At 46.6% G+C, this 16069-nt stretch overlaps 2 protein-coding genes across 3 annotated transcripts in view; both read left to right on the top strand.

The window, feature by feature from the left end:
• The window catches only part of LOC144145861 (cytochrome P450 3A41-like), a 48191-nt gene extending 40947 nt beyond the window's left edge, over window positions 1–7244 (top strand). Inside the window, exons 13-14 of the mRNA XM_077677668.1 lie at window positions 4095–4257; window positions 6992–7244. Coding sequence (XP_077533794.1) covers window positions 4095–4257; window positions 6992–7105 — 277 coding nt within the window. The 3' untranslated portion in view covers window positions 7106–7244. The remainder of the gene's footprint in view (window positions 1–4094; window positions 4258–6991) is intronic.
• A 4467-nt stretch (window positions 7245–11711) lies between these two features.
• The window catches only part of LOC144145860 (cytochrome P450 3A41-like), an 88848-nt gene continuing 84490 nt past the window's right edge, over window positions 11712–16069 (top strand). For both annotated transcript variants that reach the window (XM_077677666.1, XM_077677665.1), the window contains exon 1: window positions 11712–11947. The gene's annotated coding sequence lies outside the window, so the exon portion shown is untranslated. The remainder of the gene's footprint in view (window positions 11948–16069) is intronic.

Raw genomic sequence — 16069 nt, 5'->3', positions numbered from 1 at the left:
ATCGGAACGACACGTTATTTCGGTTGTGATGAAGTAACGTAAGGAAGCTTGGCACATTAGTTTTATCTGGCGCATGGCAAAACTCCACTGCAGTTTATTCCTGACCTTGTACTTGGTGCGCCTTTTCATGGCATGCACACCTAGAGTCTCTATAGCTCTTGTGACAGGCACAGTCAGTTGGTTGTACTGCGTCGTATTGGCACCGGTCCGTATCCACGTATCATACCTTAACGAGAGAACATGGAAGGCATCGTTCTCTTCTATTGGCTGATGCTGAGCGCCGCGATAAACAGCGCCCGTCATGCAGCAAGTGAAGAGTCTAGAGGGAAACCACATGCATTTTTTTCGTTGCTGCCATCCGCGCAATGGCAAGGGCCCTCACCACGAGAGCCCACAAACTACAAATGCCATGAAGACGTCGTATGCCTACAGGTGCTACACCTGCCTTGTTTAGACTACCTCTTATGAGTGTTTGCAATTTCTTTTGGGGTGAACGACTGCTGAAATAAAAATTTGTGGAGAGTCATGAGCTCTCTCTGTAGTCGTTGCAATGCGGAACGAGGTGCTTTCTGAGAATTTCACAGCTAGTGGTGAGACCGACGCGAACGGCCTTGTAAACACGTGGATCTCGTGGATATTAACTTAAGATTCGGCTTGATTTAGTGGCACCTGGAGACGCAAGTTGAAGATATATTATCTTCGTCAATTCAGGATACATGAGGCACTTTTTTTTTAATGAGGCAGATCCAAAAACCTAAACTAAGTCGGATAAAACTGCAGAGACAAAAAAAAATTCGGCAACTTTCTCCTAAAAAAGGGCTGGCAAGAAAATACTTAAGATAACGCCCTGAAGACCCGTACGCAGATCGTAGTTCGTATCGAAATTGAGCCAGATCCTGCTAATCACGGATCAAAATGAGCGAAATTTATTCGCCCAATAGGGGCTTTTTTTGGATTGACGGTTCAGTCTCTTTCGTGAGAGTTTTCAGAAGTTTTTCGTTTTATTTTTGGAGCTGGCTTATTATGAATTGAGAGGGCAATTAGGAAATTGGCGATAGATCTGTCCCCAGATGACAACAACGAAGTGAACGAAAACGGGAGTGAACGAAATGAAACTGTGAGATGCCAAACAATGATTTCACCTATTTCAACCCCACCGTAGAAATAACTCTGGTTATACTTAACAATGATACTTACCCTAACTTAACTTATACTTAACTTCGTGAGTGTCTTGAGGCATGCCCAGGAAAATTATCCTAGGGAAGAATTCGAAAAAAAAGCTGCTAATGGTTTCAAGAGGAATCACCTCCTCTCCATGAATAGTTCTACTGTTCTCGAAGCCTTCTTGCATATTTAATGCCGTTTCCACCAAAACTCAAGCGCACCATGCCTGAAAGCCACTTTAAATACATTTTTTATAAGAATGCCGCATTAACTTGGGTGTTTGAATTCAATATGAGCCAAATCCAAACTTATCAAACCAATATATATAGCTTAAATTTACGGCGTAATTTTTAATTACTTGCGGCCGTAAACGTCCCCTAGCTCACATGTAAAATATATCATATAATATCTTTGACGGTGATGCATCTAGGTCCGGTAACAAACTTCCACTTGTTTTTCAAATTCGCGTTAGGTGGATCTGACTCATTTCGAAAAAAAAAACGCCTCATTTGACACTAAGTCAGTTGTGCAGTTGTTGATTGGGCTTAAAAATTCCATCCCTATTTAGTATAGCTTTTAAAATAATTTGATATTGGAAACAACGAGGAACCTTGAGTATTTAGTTCTTTTCTTGAAATACTTTCTGAGAACACAATGAGTTGAGATGTGGATACATACAGGCCAAAACGAAAGCCCGAACAGAAGCCGCGCTCGCACGTAGACTCATCGGTATGTACGGACACCTAGTTGAACCCCATTTGGAGGGATTAAACGAACAGATTCTGATTCCCTGAGAGTTACCCGTATGATGTGATGAAGTTGTGTGTAATTTAGATCGGTTTTACTAAGCTTTACGGGCAACAGTTCAGCTTAGAAAAACATTGTGAAAAAATGCCCCCGAAATATGCCTTCTGAAAGCAATCGCAAGCGAAACATATTCAGGCCATTTCAGAAGCCTGAATGGGTCATGGGACAATTACAGCTTCAAATGTGCTGACAAGGAGTGAATGCCGGCCAAGTATCTTTTCGACACGGTGCTAAAGGTGAAAACAAAAAAAAAATGATTGATCCTTCTTTCATAGGGATTGGCAAAACACGAAAGAGAAATGTGCTTTTACAGGAGTATTTGAATGTTTATTGTGCATCGATATGGCCTTGCACATCGCTATTTATAATTCGTCGACGTGGCACCGCTAGACGCATCAACATTTGGCACTGGATTACACGCGCCGGAGCATTGCATAAATACAATTGAAACCCCAGGCACTCGCAAATCGTGCGCACGAAACCGAACGGGTTGTCAGCGAATCGTTTGGTGGAGTCACCGTCCGCTACAGCGAAATGAGCATGATTTGCGGGTCGGCAGCAGTCTTGTGGGTATGCTTGGCGAGCAACATCCGGCTGCCGGGCGGGTCATTTCAGCACAGGTGCGACCACAGTGGTTCTGTTCCGTGGTGTTAACGCCAGACGCTTGCGTTGCGACCAGCTCAGCTTGTGGAACGTGGCGGCGGCGTTCCACAAGCTGAACGGCGTTCCACACAAGCGGCGGACGGATAAACACAGCTCAGCTTCTGCTGCTGTACCCTGCCTTATCGAGGCGCCAACTATCGGCGCTTATTAGCGTCAATACGCACTACTTCGCTTCACCTCTCCTGGACGGCAGCACCAACTGAATGGAGAAGTTAGAGGGAAGGACATAAGGCGCGTTCGTACAGCTATCCGGGCGCGACTTCATGGCTCAGTTGTCAGAGCGTTTCACACCTCCCGTTGCGGCCAGACTGATTGTAGGCTTGAACCCTAGCGCCGCTGCGCCAATGGGACTTTTTCTGGTGATGTCATTTCCGTGACGGATATGACGTCGGTGAGGTTGTGTACCCCGGCATCAAACACTTTCGTGTTAGAAAGTTTTGTAGAAGCGCCTTAGTGGTACTTGTCAGACATCGCGTCAGCAATTTTTTCAGCGACTCAACTTTGCACACACACTCCATACAAGGTGCGACCCGCACATCTAGCGTAGCTCCTCACTGCACTCTCCTGGAAGTCATCGACTAACCGCACCGCACCACTCCGCTCTCACACTGCGCCACACCATCCCACAAACTGTGCGAGCCTCATCGTCACGTGACTATACGGGCTATGGTGCGGCGCAGCAAACACTAGTCCAACCCAGAGCCCTATGCCCCATGTATACTTATGGAGCGCATCGTGTCACCTGTCACAATTGGACGGTCAGATGTCGGGGGTGACGCAGCCGAAGAATGCTTACACATTAAAATTGATGTTCTAATTGTTCTTGATACAGGGTCTGCAGTTTGAACAGAATTCAAGGTATCAGTTATCGGGAGCTGCTTTAAGCATGCCCTGGTGCAGAACGTTCAACGACATGGCTGGAATACGTTTCGCCAGCCGAGATTCGCGATCGAAAGCGTCCCGGTACACCTTCGCCTGCTTTACACCATTCCATTGCGCATTAACTCCGGTAACTTTAAGCGATAGTATTGATAAACTTGAGAACGTTGAAATTTTCGAATGCGTTACAGTGCAGTAAATGTATTGGAAGCACACGGCCACTCCGGCAGCTTAATCGGTACAGTATACGCGTCGGTCTATATACGAAGGTTGTTGGTTCGAGTCCCACCCGGACGCGCATGTTTTTTCCCCTTTCTTCCTTACAAACATTTCAAAATTACGGTACGAACCAGTTCCCCAATGCCCCAACTCCTCCGCGTTCAGGACTCCTATTTTCACGTTCTTATTTAACTAGGCTCTCATTCAGCCCCCAAATATAGTTCCGCACAGCCAGTACGAATAAGCCTTGAATCCTCTGTGCAGAGCTCTTGTTTCTTGCGTTTGCTTACACCCGTTGTGCGTAACTAAAATGTCGACGCCTAATCGCCGCCAGTAATGTGCACTCTATATATTCAATGCAGGTTTCTTCCGGAGAACAAGGACAGCGTGCGACCGTTCACGTACATTCCCTTTGGCGCTGGACCGCGCAACTGTGTTGGCATGCGGCTCGGACTGCTGCAGGCCAAAACCACTTTGGCTTCCCTCCTCCGTCGCGTCCGGTTCGAGACATGCACCGAGACAATGGTTAGTATCCCTTCCTCCCACCATTTATAGAATTCAATGCAGAAAAGCAATGGGGCACTCTTAATGGGGCCATGAAGACAAAATGCAACTTTGTTTTATTTAAAAGAACTAGACTTCAGTACATCAATCAGCTGTATTCCAGCCGCGAAAGACCTTTTTTAACAGAACAAGCGCAATATTCAAAGGATACATTCAAATTTCGCGCTACAGTGACGTCTTATGGGCGGGGGTGGGATGCAATAAAGCCTTACGCTAAAAACATAGCTATCAGTGCGTTGACTGCACGTTAGTATTCAAGTGATCCGATCAGATGGAACTAGATGCTCCACTACAATCGCCCACTACAATAGGTGGCCGACAATAGCACAAACAACATTCTGGGGCGCCGTAGCAAAACCGCAGGAAAGTGGCTGGGGGAGCCGCCACTGCTTCAAATTGTTTAATATCTCGGTTATTTGTTCGGCGTTAGCGATAAAATTGGCATCATTGTTATCGGGACAAAGCAGTCTTTCTAATGAACCAGCTTGTATTTTTCCTTCATGGCCCCTTTAAGCTTCGCCTTTAAAGGGACCCCGCAACACTTTTTTAAACTTTTTTTGAAATCCTAAATGCTTGCTGAACTTAGGCACCCAACACACCTAGTACTTAGATTAAGGGGTCGCAAATCACCTCAGCCAAAAATGACTGCTCTATGCCCATCAGATAACTTGTAAACTCGCCCAAAAGGTTTTTCTCTCTTTCCCGGTCTTGACGTTCTTCGACGGCTCGAATTACGTCACGAAGGCCATGTAGCGGCTGTTGGCAGGTTTTACTTCAGTTGCAGCAATGAACGCTTTTCCATAGCAACTTAAAAAAAAGACACAAAAACAAAGCAGAAATGGAAGGCGCATCTGGTGCGACGAGCAAATCACGCAGTGCTGCGTCGTGCTGGTGATAACTATAGCTTTCGCAGTGGTTCCAGACGCGAAGGAAAGAGTGAAAGCGCTTATCGAAAGTGTTGCAGAGTTCGTTTAAGCATGAAACGAGGTAGCTTTATTGTGCCTGCTGCATCGCATTGTCATTCGCTTGTTGGACGCTTGAGCAATACAGTGACGTAATTGTCATGCTAAAACATTGCTTTATTGGTACGGGTTCCACGAGCGGTGACAACTTTCCACTCCTGCTCGGGCTTCATTTGCTGGGGGGTGGTAACAGGCACTTACTTTATGTACAAGGGATACAAAGACACCATTTTACGCTTTAGTGAATTTTGGTGCCTAGGGGAGAGGGGTTGGGTAATGGGAGTTGGGGAAAAAAGTATGATTCATCCAATAGGGTACGAAATTAAAGGAAATGGTGGAGGCCAGATGCCTCGAGGAAGTTTCGTAGAGCGATGAGCAGGCGCCGTTCTTCACTCTGATTAAAACGACTTGGATAAAGCAAATCATTAAGGCCGGGTGGGCTTTCCAATCCTACGTTTTTGAAGGCTTGTTATCAACTGTCGGCAAAGAGACGGCAGTCCCAGAGGTTTTGCGCAATGTCTTTATTGGCTGAGCACCTTGAACACTCGGGATCATCTCGACTGCCATATCCTGGGGCAGCGCTTCACGACCCCGAAGGTTTCGGTAAGGGCCGCAAGGTGGCGCTACAGGATTTTTCGCTGGCGTAGTTTTTTCGCTCGTGGTCGGCGCCGCTGACGACGCCGACCGCTACACGGGGCCGTTAACGCTACGCATTAAAACACTTTCATGCAGTGCCCGCTACACCAATCGGGTTAGACGTCTCCGTACTCGACAAGTTCCCACGGAGCTGCTTATGCGAGGACAGCTTTGAAATACGTCTTCATTGCTTTAAAGCGTTAAGGAAATCATGGGAAATAAAGGGAAATGTGCGCCGAGTAGCGCAGAAAATTTTTATGCAGCCATTTTTCAGAATATGAGACTGTAGTTCGAAGCTGGCGTGTTAATTGTGTATGCATCTGCACAAACTCTATTTCATACATCTCTTTTTCGTTTCACGTAGTAATGGACAGCCTAAGCTAAACCTGCGGAAAGGTGACAGAGGGATTCTTTATTTAGCAATACGGCAAGAAAAAGAGAAAAAGATAAAAAAGAATGGCCTTCCATACATACATTTCGGTGGTACGGAACAACACTTATTTTGTTCTTGCTCAATTACTAAACAAAGAATCTCTCGGCTGTTTCAGCTTCGGCACTCTCATTGTTTCAGCTTGGATAGTCCATTACTATACCTGATGAGTGTAAGGTATTTCAGAAGATATTGGAAAACTGTTTTTGATTGCGTCTGGATATTTTTTTGCCGCTGCCAATTGGGGGAGGCAAACGAACAACTTAACAGAATTAGAGATATACATCGCGCCTCTGTTTCCTGCGCTTTCATGTGCTTTGCTTGTTTGCGCAGTGACCTTTTTTTAACCCAGTTAGCCCTCTTTCGGCATTTCTCATGCTATGAAAGCCGGGGTAATTGTTCTAATGTGCAGCGTGACGCGGACACCCTCCCCCCTGCAACATGATCTTGCAAAAACGGTGCCAAATATTTGACAAGCATAACGGTGCAGTTCTAGAATATTTGTCTGACGAGAAAATATGGGTTCGCGAAATACGTCGAAAGAAAACGATAGAGGTAAAGTTTTTGTCAATACCTGCTTCGCAGGTAAAGCGTACATAATGCCAGCAGAATGCTTGCCACAGAAGTTCCAAGAGGGATGCATTTTTTTTTATTTTGTTTTATACAGATGCCACTGAAGTACAAGCCACGCCAACTTCTTCCCATCACGGATGGTCCAGTGCTCCTTCGTGCGGTTCCTCGCGACAGCACTGAGCCCAAAAAAGAGGCGCTTTCGTCGTGAAAAGCTTTAATGACGCAGCGAAGTGACGTTTTACACATGTGGCAAATGCTGAGGCATTTCCTGTTCGCGCAGAGTAAGGAAAGCGCTGAATCGTACAGGAATATGTGGCTGTAATTTTTAAATAAAATCTGATAACATATATTGCCTGTTTCTTAGCAGAAGGACACGTTTGACGTAAATAAATATGAACTTACGGCCCTGCTAATGACGTTGATGATGCTTTACGTGTTAATAAATTATAACTGAAAGCTATGGTGTCACGTACCGGCGACGCCATGGTGGAACAAAGCTAAGACCCTTAATCAAATCTCACTTCCGGCGCGCTCAAACGGCTTTTGTCCCGCTGTGACCTATTGCTATCGGCTACCACCCTCAGACACGCTGCATAGCTCTTGGCTTAATGCCAACGGGACATGGAACAGGAAACTAGAGGCTCCCAGCCTGTTGATCAAGGATAATGTCCCTCGAATGCGCGAACGATTTCCTGAGCGCAGATCCTTGGAAGGAAGTTGCAAGGCCGTGTCTTCATTTTCTGAATTGGCCGTGGCAATCCAAAAACAAACGCTTGACTGAGGTGGCGAAGACTAGTTTGGATGAGAGGGCAGAATATTTTGCAAATTCTACTGGGATTTACGCGAACTGTATTGGGAAGTTTCGAAATATACTTAGTCTAGAGCGGATTGGGGGATTCAAACATTCTCTAAATTTCAACTTCGCGTGATGGGCGATGAATAAGTTATCAGCGGGATTACAAAAACTCGTTATGTAGACATTGTCCGCTTCCCAGACTCGTCAAGACGTCTCCGTGCGCCACATTTGTGGCCATGTCGAAGCTCTTGATAACATCTTTTCAGCGTGCAGGTGTCAGGGCTCATACAGCACATCATTCCCGCAAATACTGTGGACATTATCTTTCATAAATTTCAATGTGATTCGTGCACTGAGCCAACCAGCTAGAATTTTATGTAAACTTTCACTGCGCTTGCCACGCCTTGAACCCGTACAGAACGCACTGCCCTGTCATGGGTGTTGGGTCTTACCTGTGTACCTGCTGTTATCTGTTCGTCACTGCGTATCCCGGTGAGCATTGTTCTCTTAAACGCACCTTATTAATTTTACATTTTTATATTCACGTCCTAACTTGTGTCCGCAAAGTTTCACCATAACCACTTTTTTTTTTATATCCACCTTATCTTTGCGTCAATCTCCCATCTGAACGTGCACGCGCGGGCACTGCTATACGTATACTCGTATCAGCAGCTAAACGTACGTGCGTAGTGCTACACTGTTAACAATTTGGCGCTGTTGGTGGAACCTGACTAATACACGAATCAAATCTCGGTGAGCCGAATCTTTTCATGCTCACTGAGCTTCCTTCTCCCACGACTCCACTCATGTATATGCCTCCGCAAGTGTTACTCAGTGTACTTCACCTTCCTCAATGACACTTCAAGGGAACATGAAGCGAAAATACAAGTTTTGTTCATTCGAAGGATTGGAACGTCAGAATAGCAATCAAACCACTCTTACCGCTAAGCTGGGTAATAAAGAGGACAGATGTAAGAGTCGCAACAACTCACCAATTTTCCACTGATGTGTTGCCACTGTAAAACCCCATTAACTAGTTATGGTTGGCGATGGCTCGCCAAAACTGCCACCGTTAAAGATGATTGTGTGGTTGTGCCTTAATCGGTGCCTCACGTTCCCTTTGATGGCACCTCCTAAGTGCAATCATGGAGATGCCGCGTGCTGCCTGTTTTCCATCCGTCATCAATGACGCTTCTGTCGCCATTCTGCGGCGGGAATTTGAAAGTTACAGAATGTTCTTGAATCTTCGGAGAGAAGCCAAGGACCTTCAAAGCCTGAATGAAAATTAACGGGTTATCAACTGCTAGTTGTTTTTGTTGTTTTTGTTTTTTTTAATAAAACATGTGTGTCGTGTTCATGGTGTCGTTAGCGGGTTAACTTATTGAAATGCTACCTCCTGGCCTTGATCGCCTTCTTTCGTAAGGACGACCGAATGATAACTTCCATACGAATTACAGGCGAAGATGAAAACAAGAAGCTTAACAATTGTCTTTATTTCATAAACAAGCCCTCAATTCGCCGCGTTGGTGTCGTCCCTCGCACGCTCGCATCAGTTTTTTTTTTAAAGCGAAAGCTTTCAAAAACTAATGTATGTCCCCATAGACCGGTCGGTCAACCGAATGCCCTGATAAGATCTCTGGACACACGACGCGTGCGTGAAATTGGGCTTCCATAGTGTCAAAGCGGTCACTTGAAGGCTTGTCCCATTGACCTCCAACCGTTCCTGTCTTGTGCTGCTCGAGTTGTTCTTTACCCCCAAAATTCCCCTGTTATGTCCCTCCACCGAGTTATTGACCTTCTCCTTCCGCTAGTCCCGTCCCTCGGGTATCCACTCTGTTTCAACGATACTATTTTTATCGTAAATACAAACGAATAATCAAAGACAGTAAGGAAAACTGATGTAGCAGTGGCGACTCCCCAACCACGTGCCGGCGATTTTTTTGTGACGTCACAGAATGTTGTTCGCGCGATTGGCTGCTGACCTAAGCCACCGCCGAGAAACATGACTGTGCGATTACAGTGATGCGATCCTATAGTTCAATTTGATCATATCGCTTTAATGCTAATGCGCAGTTAGTACACTCATGGCTGTTTCCATCACTGGCCTCTTTTGTGACACAGGTTCCAATTTTATATCCATGTGACGCGAAATTTGAAAAGCTTTGAGTATTTCTTGGTGTTTTGTTTTCGGTTATTAAGCGTCTTTCGGGGCTGGAACCAAGCGAAATGTTACCAAAGGGTAGTTCTTTCAAACTAACAAAGTTGTATTTTGTAATTGGGCATTACAGGCTTTATTCTAAATATTTCAGTCCGCTCTCCAACATTTTGATATCAACTGACCTCTTCAGCGAATTTCGACGTTCAAAAAAGTATGCGCAGCACAATAGCCAAGGTCCTTTCATCGTCATGATCAGTGTGCTGCCCATCGCTACGAAGGGCACCCGAATCCTACAAACGAAACCGAAACCACATTCCGACTGTCTGCTGCTATCTGGCGTGTTCCCCCCACTGGCACACAACACTGGGGCAAACCCTCGCCCTGCTTCGACTATGAACCCGGGTGGGGCAGCCCACTTCAGAGACAATGAGCCAAGGTGTGGCAGCTGGTCGCACACCACTGCCTTTTTACGGCATGGACTGTTGATTTTAACCACCTTGTGTATTCTTATGCAGTTTATCATAAAGTTTCGGTTTTAATCGTCAGTACTGTCGTCATCAATGAGAAAAGCAGGCGTTCTTGGCGTAAGTCGAGGGCTGCCTGTGAGGCCTGCATAATCAGCATTTTATTTTGGATGTCCACAACAAGGCGGTAGCTTCTCGCAATGGCTTCCACTTTGCCATTTGAAAGGGAATAAATACACTCTCTGGCTCTCGATTATTATCAGCTCGTCAGGTCATAAACCTTTCTACCACCCTTGACATCTCTTCCCGAACGAAGGTAGCAATAAATACTTGTGCTCTCTTTCGGTGGTCCATCTTTGCGTTGCGTGTCTCTTCTCACTTCTACTTTTCGTAATTTTAACAAGGTGTGCCTTCCAATGGGTGGTGCCCCTTAAGCATGGTGAAGATGACATTCTTCGTTCCGCGACAGTTAAGTTTGAAAGTATTTATATTCAGGGAAATAAACATTCCGAAGCTTATAAAAGTAAGCGGCAAATAAAAGAATCGACATTGGCATACATTGGCAAGTTGTAACGGTTTAACATCTTGAAAGGCAGCGTAGCAGACGAATGCACGAGGAAGGGAAGAAGGCCAGACGATGATTGCTCTGTACTCTCCCTTTTCTCGTGCATTCGTCTACTGCGTTGCCCCTCAAGATGTTAACGTTGAGAAAACTACGCCGTCTTTACAGTAGATGCTTTGCATTCACGTCAAGTACACAAGGAATAGTATCGATAGCCGTTGACGCTATTCATCTCTTTCTTCTGCTAAGCGCTGCGTGATGACGATTATTTCAGCAGGGGTCGTCCCGAGGGTGTCGAGCCTTTTGCTATCACACTTATTCCACCAGTTAAAGCGGCACGTAATCCGGTTTCTGAGCAATGCGTTTGGCGTCGTGACTTCGGTGCTCCTGATTGCGGCGTGATCTTGTCCAGCTTTAGAAATGTACGGGGCGCGATGTGAGCTTTAATAAAACACGTTTTGGGGTAAGATGGTGCATTCTCGCTGTAAACAATTAGAGCGCGATAAACACATCGACGCAGAGTGAGAGTTGAGAAGGAGATCTTGTCCCGTCCTACTTCTCCTGTGTCTATGTTTTTGCGCGCTGGAATTTCTAGAACGAGATAATTGCGCACATTGCTGGCACTCGCCACTCCGGATTCCGCCCTTCCTCCGCCACCGCACGCTGTCGTATCGCCTGGCTTCTCGGAAGCCAGGAAAGGTTCCTGCGAAGGGCACGCGCACGGCGCCAACGCGCCTACTAGCCGTCGATTAGAGGGCGAGGAAAAAGAGTTCTCCGACTCGAATGGCAATCGCCGCATGCCGGATGGCGGTTCATTCGTAGGTCCGCGATGCTGCCTTGATAGCGTAAGCGCGCAACGCTCGCGCGTTGCAGTTCAGATGAGTAAATTGCCTCAGCTGTTTTTGTGTCGTTCGTGCACCACAACAATTCCCACGGACGTCAGACAAGCATCCTGTCATGCGGAGGGATGTGTACAGTGTGCACACTCCTTGCTATGACAGCCGCATCTTCCGACGTGCTGCTTGAGGCGTTCTTGTTGGTGTCCATGGTCTCGTCATCCATTCCAATTTGTGAGTAAGCCTCCATATTCAGTCATCGCGGCTTATACTGCTATCACATCGCAGTAACCAGCGCTGTAGTAGCGACACGGTTGTAATGAAATGAATTCTCTCGTGAAAATCCTGGAATGAATTGCTTTTGACTCGCTCAACACACCGTGATCAGTTGCTTCTGTCAACGCATTAATAGGTACGTTGCGTTCATGTTTGCCTTAGATTCAGCAGCACCGTTTACTTAATATATATCCTGGTGGTTACGGGTGTCATTTTTATTGTGAAAGCTACCACGCTCATCACGGCCTCTGGTTGTAGCATTCAGTTTGGGGAGTGCCGGCGCTCTGCCCGAAAGGGCAATAGCCGCGATCACCGCGAGTAAAGCACAAGTGCCCACGAAAAGAAGCCATCTTACGTAACGCCATGATAACAAAGGCCAAGACGAACAAACAGTTGAAGTGGCCCAGATAAAAATACCTTAGTCTTTGATGTTGTACCCGAGCAATCAGATTTCAGATAATAAATAAAGGCAGATAGGAAACAATGTATTCATCCCGGCCGTCTTTCATTTCGCCGTGTTCCAGTGTCACCCCTGTAGACCGTAAGCACGGCACGCTGCAGGAAGTGGGCGATAACTGGTCGAGAAATAGCCATCCGTTTATCGATGCCCTGGCGTGCGCTACGGACAGCTTTGGTGGTAAATGTGCCGCGCTTACAGCAGTCTCTGTCCGGTGCTGAGTAACTATAAAGGGACCCTGCAACACATCCGATAAGCGCTTTCACTCTTTCCTTCGCGTCTGGAACCACTGCGAAAGCTATAGTTATCGCCAGCAAGGAACGGCACTGCATGATTTGTTCGCCGCACCAGATGCGCCTTCTATTTCTGCTTTGTTTTTGTGGCTTTAGGTTCCTATCAAAAAGCGTTCATTGCTGCAACTGAAGGAAAACGGGCCAACAGCCGCTACATGGCCTTAGTGACGTAATTCGAGCAGTCAAATTTTATTTATGGTACGGCAAAATTTTATGGTACGGCAAAATCCAAATTCGAGAAAACGCAAATTTCAACGAGCAAATAAGCGCCATTTGTATACTTTTGCACTAAACATGGCCTTAGGTCCAGTTCACCGACAGCTGTGTATTCCCCATGCTAAACTCAAGTGCACAAAACCAAAACATTCGCACGAACGCTCAGTATCAAAAAGCAGCGCCCATCACACTTTCAGAATTCGCCGACGGCGTGTTTGTGTGAAAGTCCACAAAAATGTACCATCCTACCCTAATGAAAGTTGAGAGAAGCGCGACACCTTTATAACATCGAAACTGCGTCAAAAGTGCGTAGTAATATCGCTGAAAGTGCGTACCATTTATCGCCAAACCTACAAAGTCCCAAATCACACATGACTAACGAACCCAGGCGATGATTTTTGGCCCACTAAGTAAACGCATCTGCTAACTATTTAAACGTATACCGATGCGTGGTTTATGAGGTTAAGGTATACTACTGGGCCTCCTCGATTATCAGTCCCGGATCGTCCGCGGGCTGCCCGACACGCAATCCGGCGCTCGATTTTCCCATGTATTCCTATGGGGCTCCCGGTCCGAACGCAGTCCTCGGACTGCCCGCGGACCGTCCAGGACTGGTAAATCGAGGAGGCCCACTATTGTACTCCTTCTTCATGATCGATGTGTGTTCAAGTTTTCAAGTAACCGTTTTGACACAATGGAAACCCGGTTTCACGCACGCGCCTTGTGTACAGAGATCTTATCAGAGCTTTGCGGTCGAACAACCGATCTATGGGTAAATGCACTAGTTTTTCGTTAAGACGCCATCGGTTTCCCCGAAAAAGTTTTCGCTTCAAAATACGCTGAGGGCGCGCTTTCAAAATTTTATTTGCCGTAACGGTAACGGTAGGCGGTGGCGACTACAGGACGCTGCGGAGCGGAAGCAGCAAATTGCCACTTAGCAATCGAGATTGCAGTTCCTAAGGGTGCTTATTACACACATCCGGTGTTCCGCCCGTCTTCGCCGCTATTTTGTTGTGTACTGGCGTTTCGACGCGAACTGGAATGCCGTGTGCCATCCGAATGACGTGCTGAACAGCCAATGACGCCGCAGGACCACAGCCTGCAAGCACGGGGCGGCCTCTCTCGCATCCACCGTGGTCCCACGTAATTCGCGCCAGCAGCGCCAAATCCTCCCCTAGTAGTACGTGGCCTCTGAGAAACGTTGCATTAATCGCCATGGCAACGAGTGGCGAGGGGGGAAAGGGCGTTTGCTGACGTCGCGGACGCTGCTGACGTCATTTATCCCGCGGCAGCCAGGCCGTGCCGCCGCGCGCCGGCCCCTGAAACCGACGCTCGTCCAACTTTCGCGTCTGCCGCCGGTCGCTGCCTCATGGGCCGCTCGGCAATGGCACCAGGCGCGAAAGTTGGACGCTCGTCCAACTTTCGCGTCTGCCGCCGGTCGCTGCCTCATGGGCCGCTCGGCAATGGCACCAGGCGCGAAAGTTGGACGAGCGGCGCCGATGACTCGAAATGGCCGCCGCCCGTCATTTGTTATGTGTGCAGTAACGTGTTTATTAATTGAACGAAGAAAACATGTAGGTAATAGTACGTTTTATGGTATCAAATTGTTGTCTTTGTGGCGATAATAATTGGAGTGTTACACAAACATTATTTTTGCTATGCATTTATTCAAAATTCACATGAGGACGTCTTTGATTCGAAGTCATGAAAACACATGTACTACACCAATATATTGCACATACATTTTATGTACACAGTACTGGACTAAGCAAAAATATGACATATGCAAATTTAGGCATACAACATTGTACAATAGGGAAAAAACGCGCTACATACACTTTTACAATAACACGGTTAGGCGGGCTCGTTGGTATTCTGAATTCATGGCTGTAACTTTTGCGCAACTTTACACGGTGACAGGTACAGGTCTTCGAGTCCCTTTTTGTATCGGTCTCCGTCTAAAATTGCGCAAAAGTTACAGCCATGAATACACATTTAGGTACACAATACTTGATTACGAAAGAAGAACTTCGAAAGTTCTAGTCCCTACACAGATTTTTTTTTTTTCGCGCACACCGCGGCGGGAGAAGATAAGAACTTGAAAGTTCCACTCAATGTATACTTATTTCTTGGGCTCAACTCGAGACAGGAATGTTCCTTAGACATTAAAAAAATTCGTTTCAGTTCAGAGACACAATAATTGGGAATCTATACGTTAAAAGAAAGCACGCACACGTATGCTTCAAGCCCTGCCTTTCGGGCGAGTTAACGCAAACTCTGAAAGAAAGCGTTGACCCGCCCATTAACCTGCATACACTTCCGAGAAATCATGTTCACACCAACAAAATGCAGCCATAAAAAACTGTTGCAACACAATGACCGCACTGTAGACACTCATTGCTGGATTATATCTACGTACAAAAACAATGCCCAACCATGTGCACGTCGTAGAACACAGAACACAAATCGAACGCACCCGTCTTTTCTTTTAATGGCGCGTGAATTAACAGTCTGCTTACCGGGGGTGGGAGGAAAGGCGGGGGGGAGAAGACACCCAGAAAAAAAAAAGAAGCTTTCCTGTATTTTAAGCCGCAGATATCGGCCACGTTGTTACAAGCTACCCTCTAACTCGCGTCTGGGCAGCGCCTCTTATCTCATCCTGTCCGATACGGCATGACCATTCTAACTTCAGAACTATGGAACACCAAACCCATTCGCGATAAGATGACAAGGCGCGGACGCGCAGTTTAGATTGAACAGCAAAGCCGGCAATGCTACTTGGTTTTATTTATTTTTTAATGAGCGAAACGCTTGCAATGGCGGCTGCAGACAACGCATGTATTTCGGTTTGGCCTTCCACTGCTTCATGTGAAAATCGACTTGCATTGAACACCGCGGAGTTACGTCAGATTTTTCGGAGCTCTGAAGAGTTGAGCTTGCCTTCTTTGTGAGCAGGTGCGTCGTGATGACATTGGATGGATTGAGGAGAGTCACCGGAGGAAACGTCCAATGAAGTCGCAAACCATCCTCGACTTGGGGCCCAAACCTAGACTCATACCTGCTGCACGAAACAACAAAAAATACCTTGATAAGTATACTGAATCGACGTTCCAG

Source organism: Haemaphysalis longicornis, unplaced genomic scaffold (genome assembly GCF_048455015.1).
Source record: "Haemaphysalis longicornis isolate Haplotype H1 unplaced genomic scaffold, Haemaphysalis longicornis Haplotype H1 scaffold_7, whole genome shotgun sequence".
Classification (NCBI taxonomy): Eukaryota; Metazoa; Arthropoda; class Arachnida; order Ixodida; family Ixodidae; genus Haemaphysalis; species Haemaphysalis longicornis.
The sequence above is the reverse complement of the archived record's forward strand: the minus strand, read 5'-3'. Positions and strand labels throughout refer to the sequence as shown.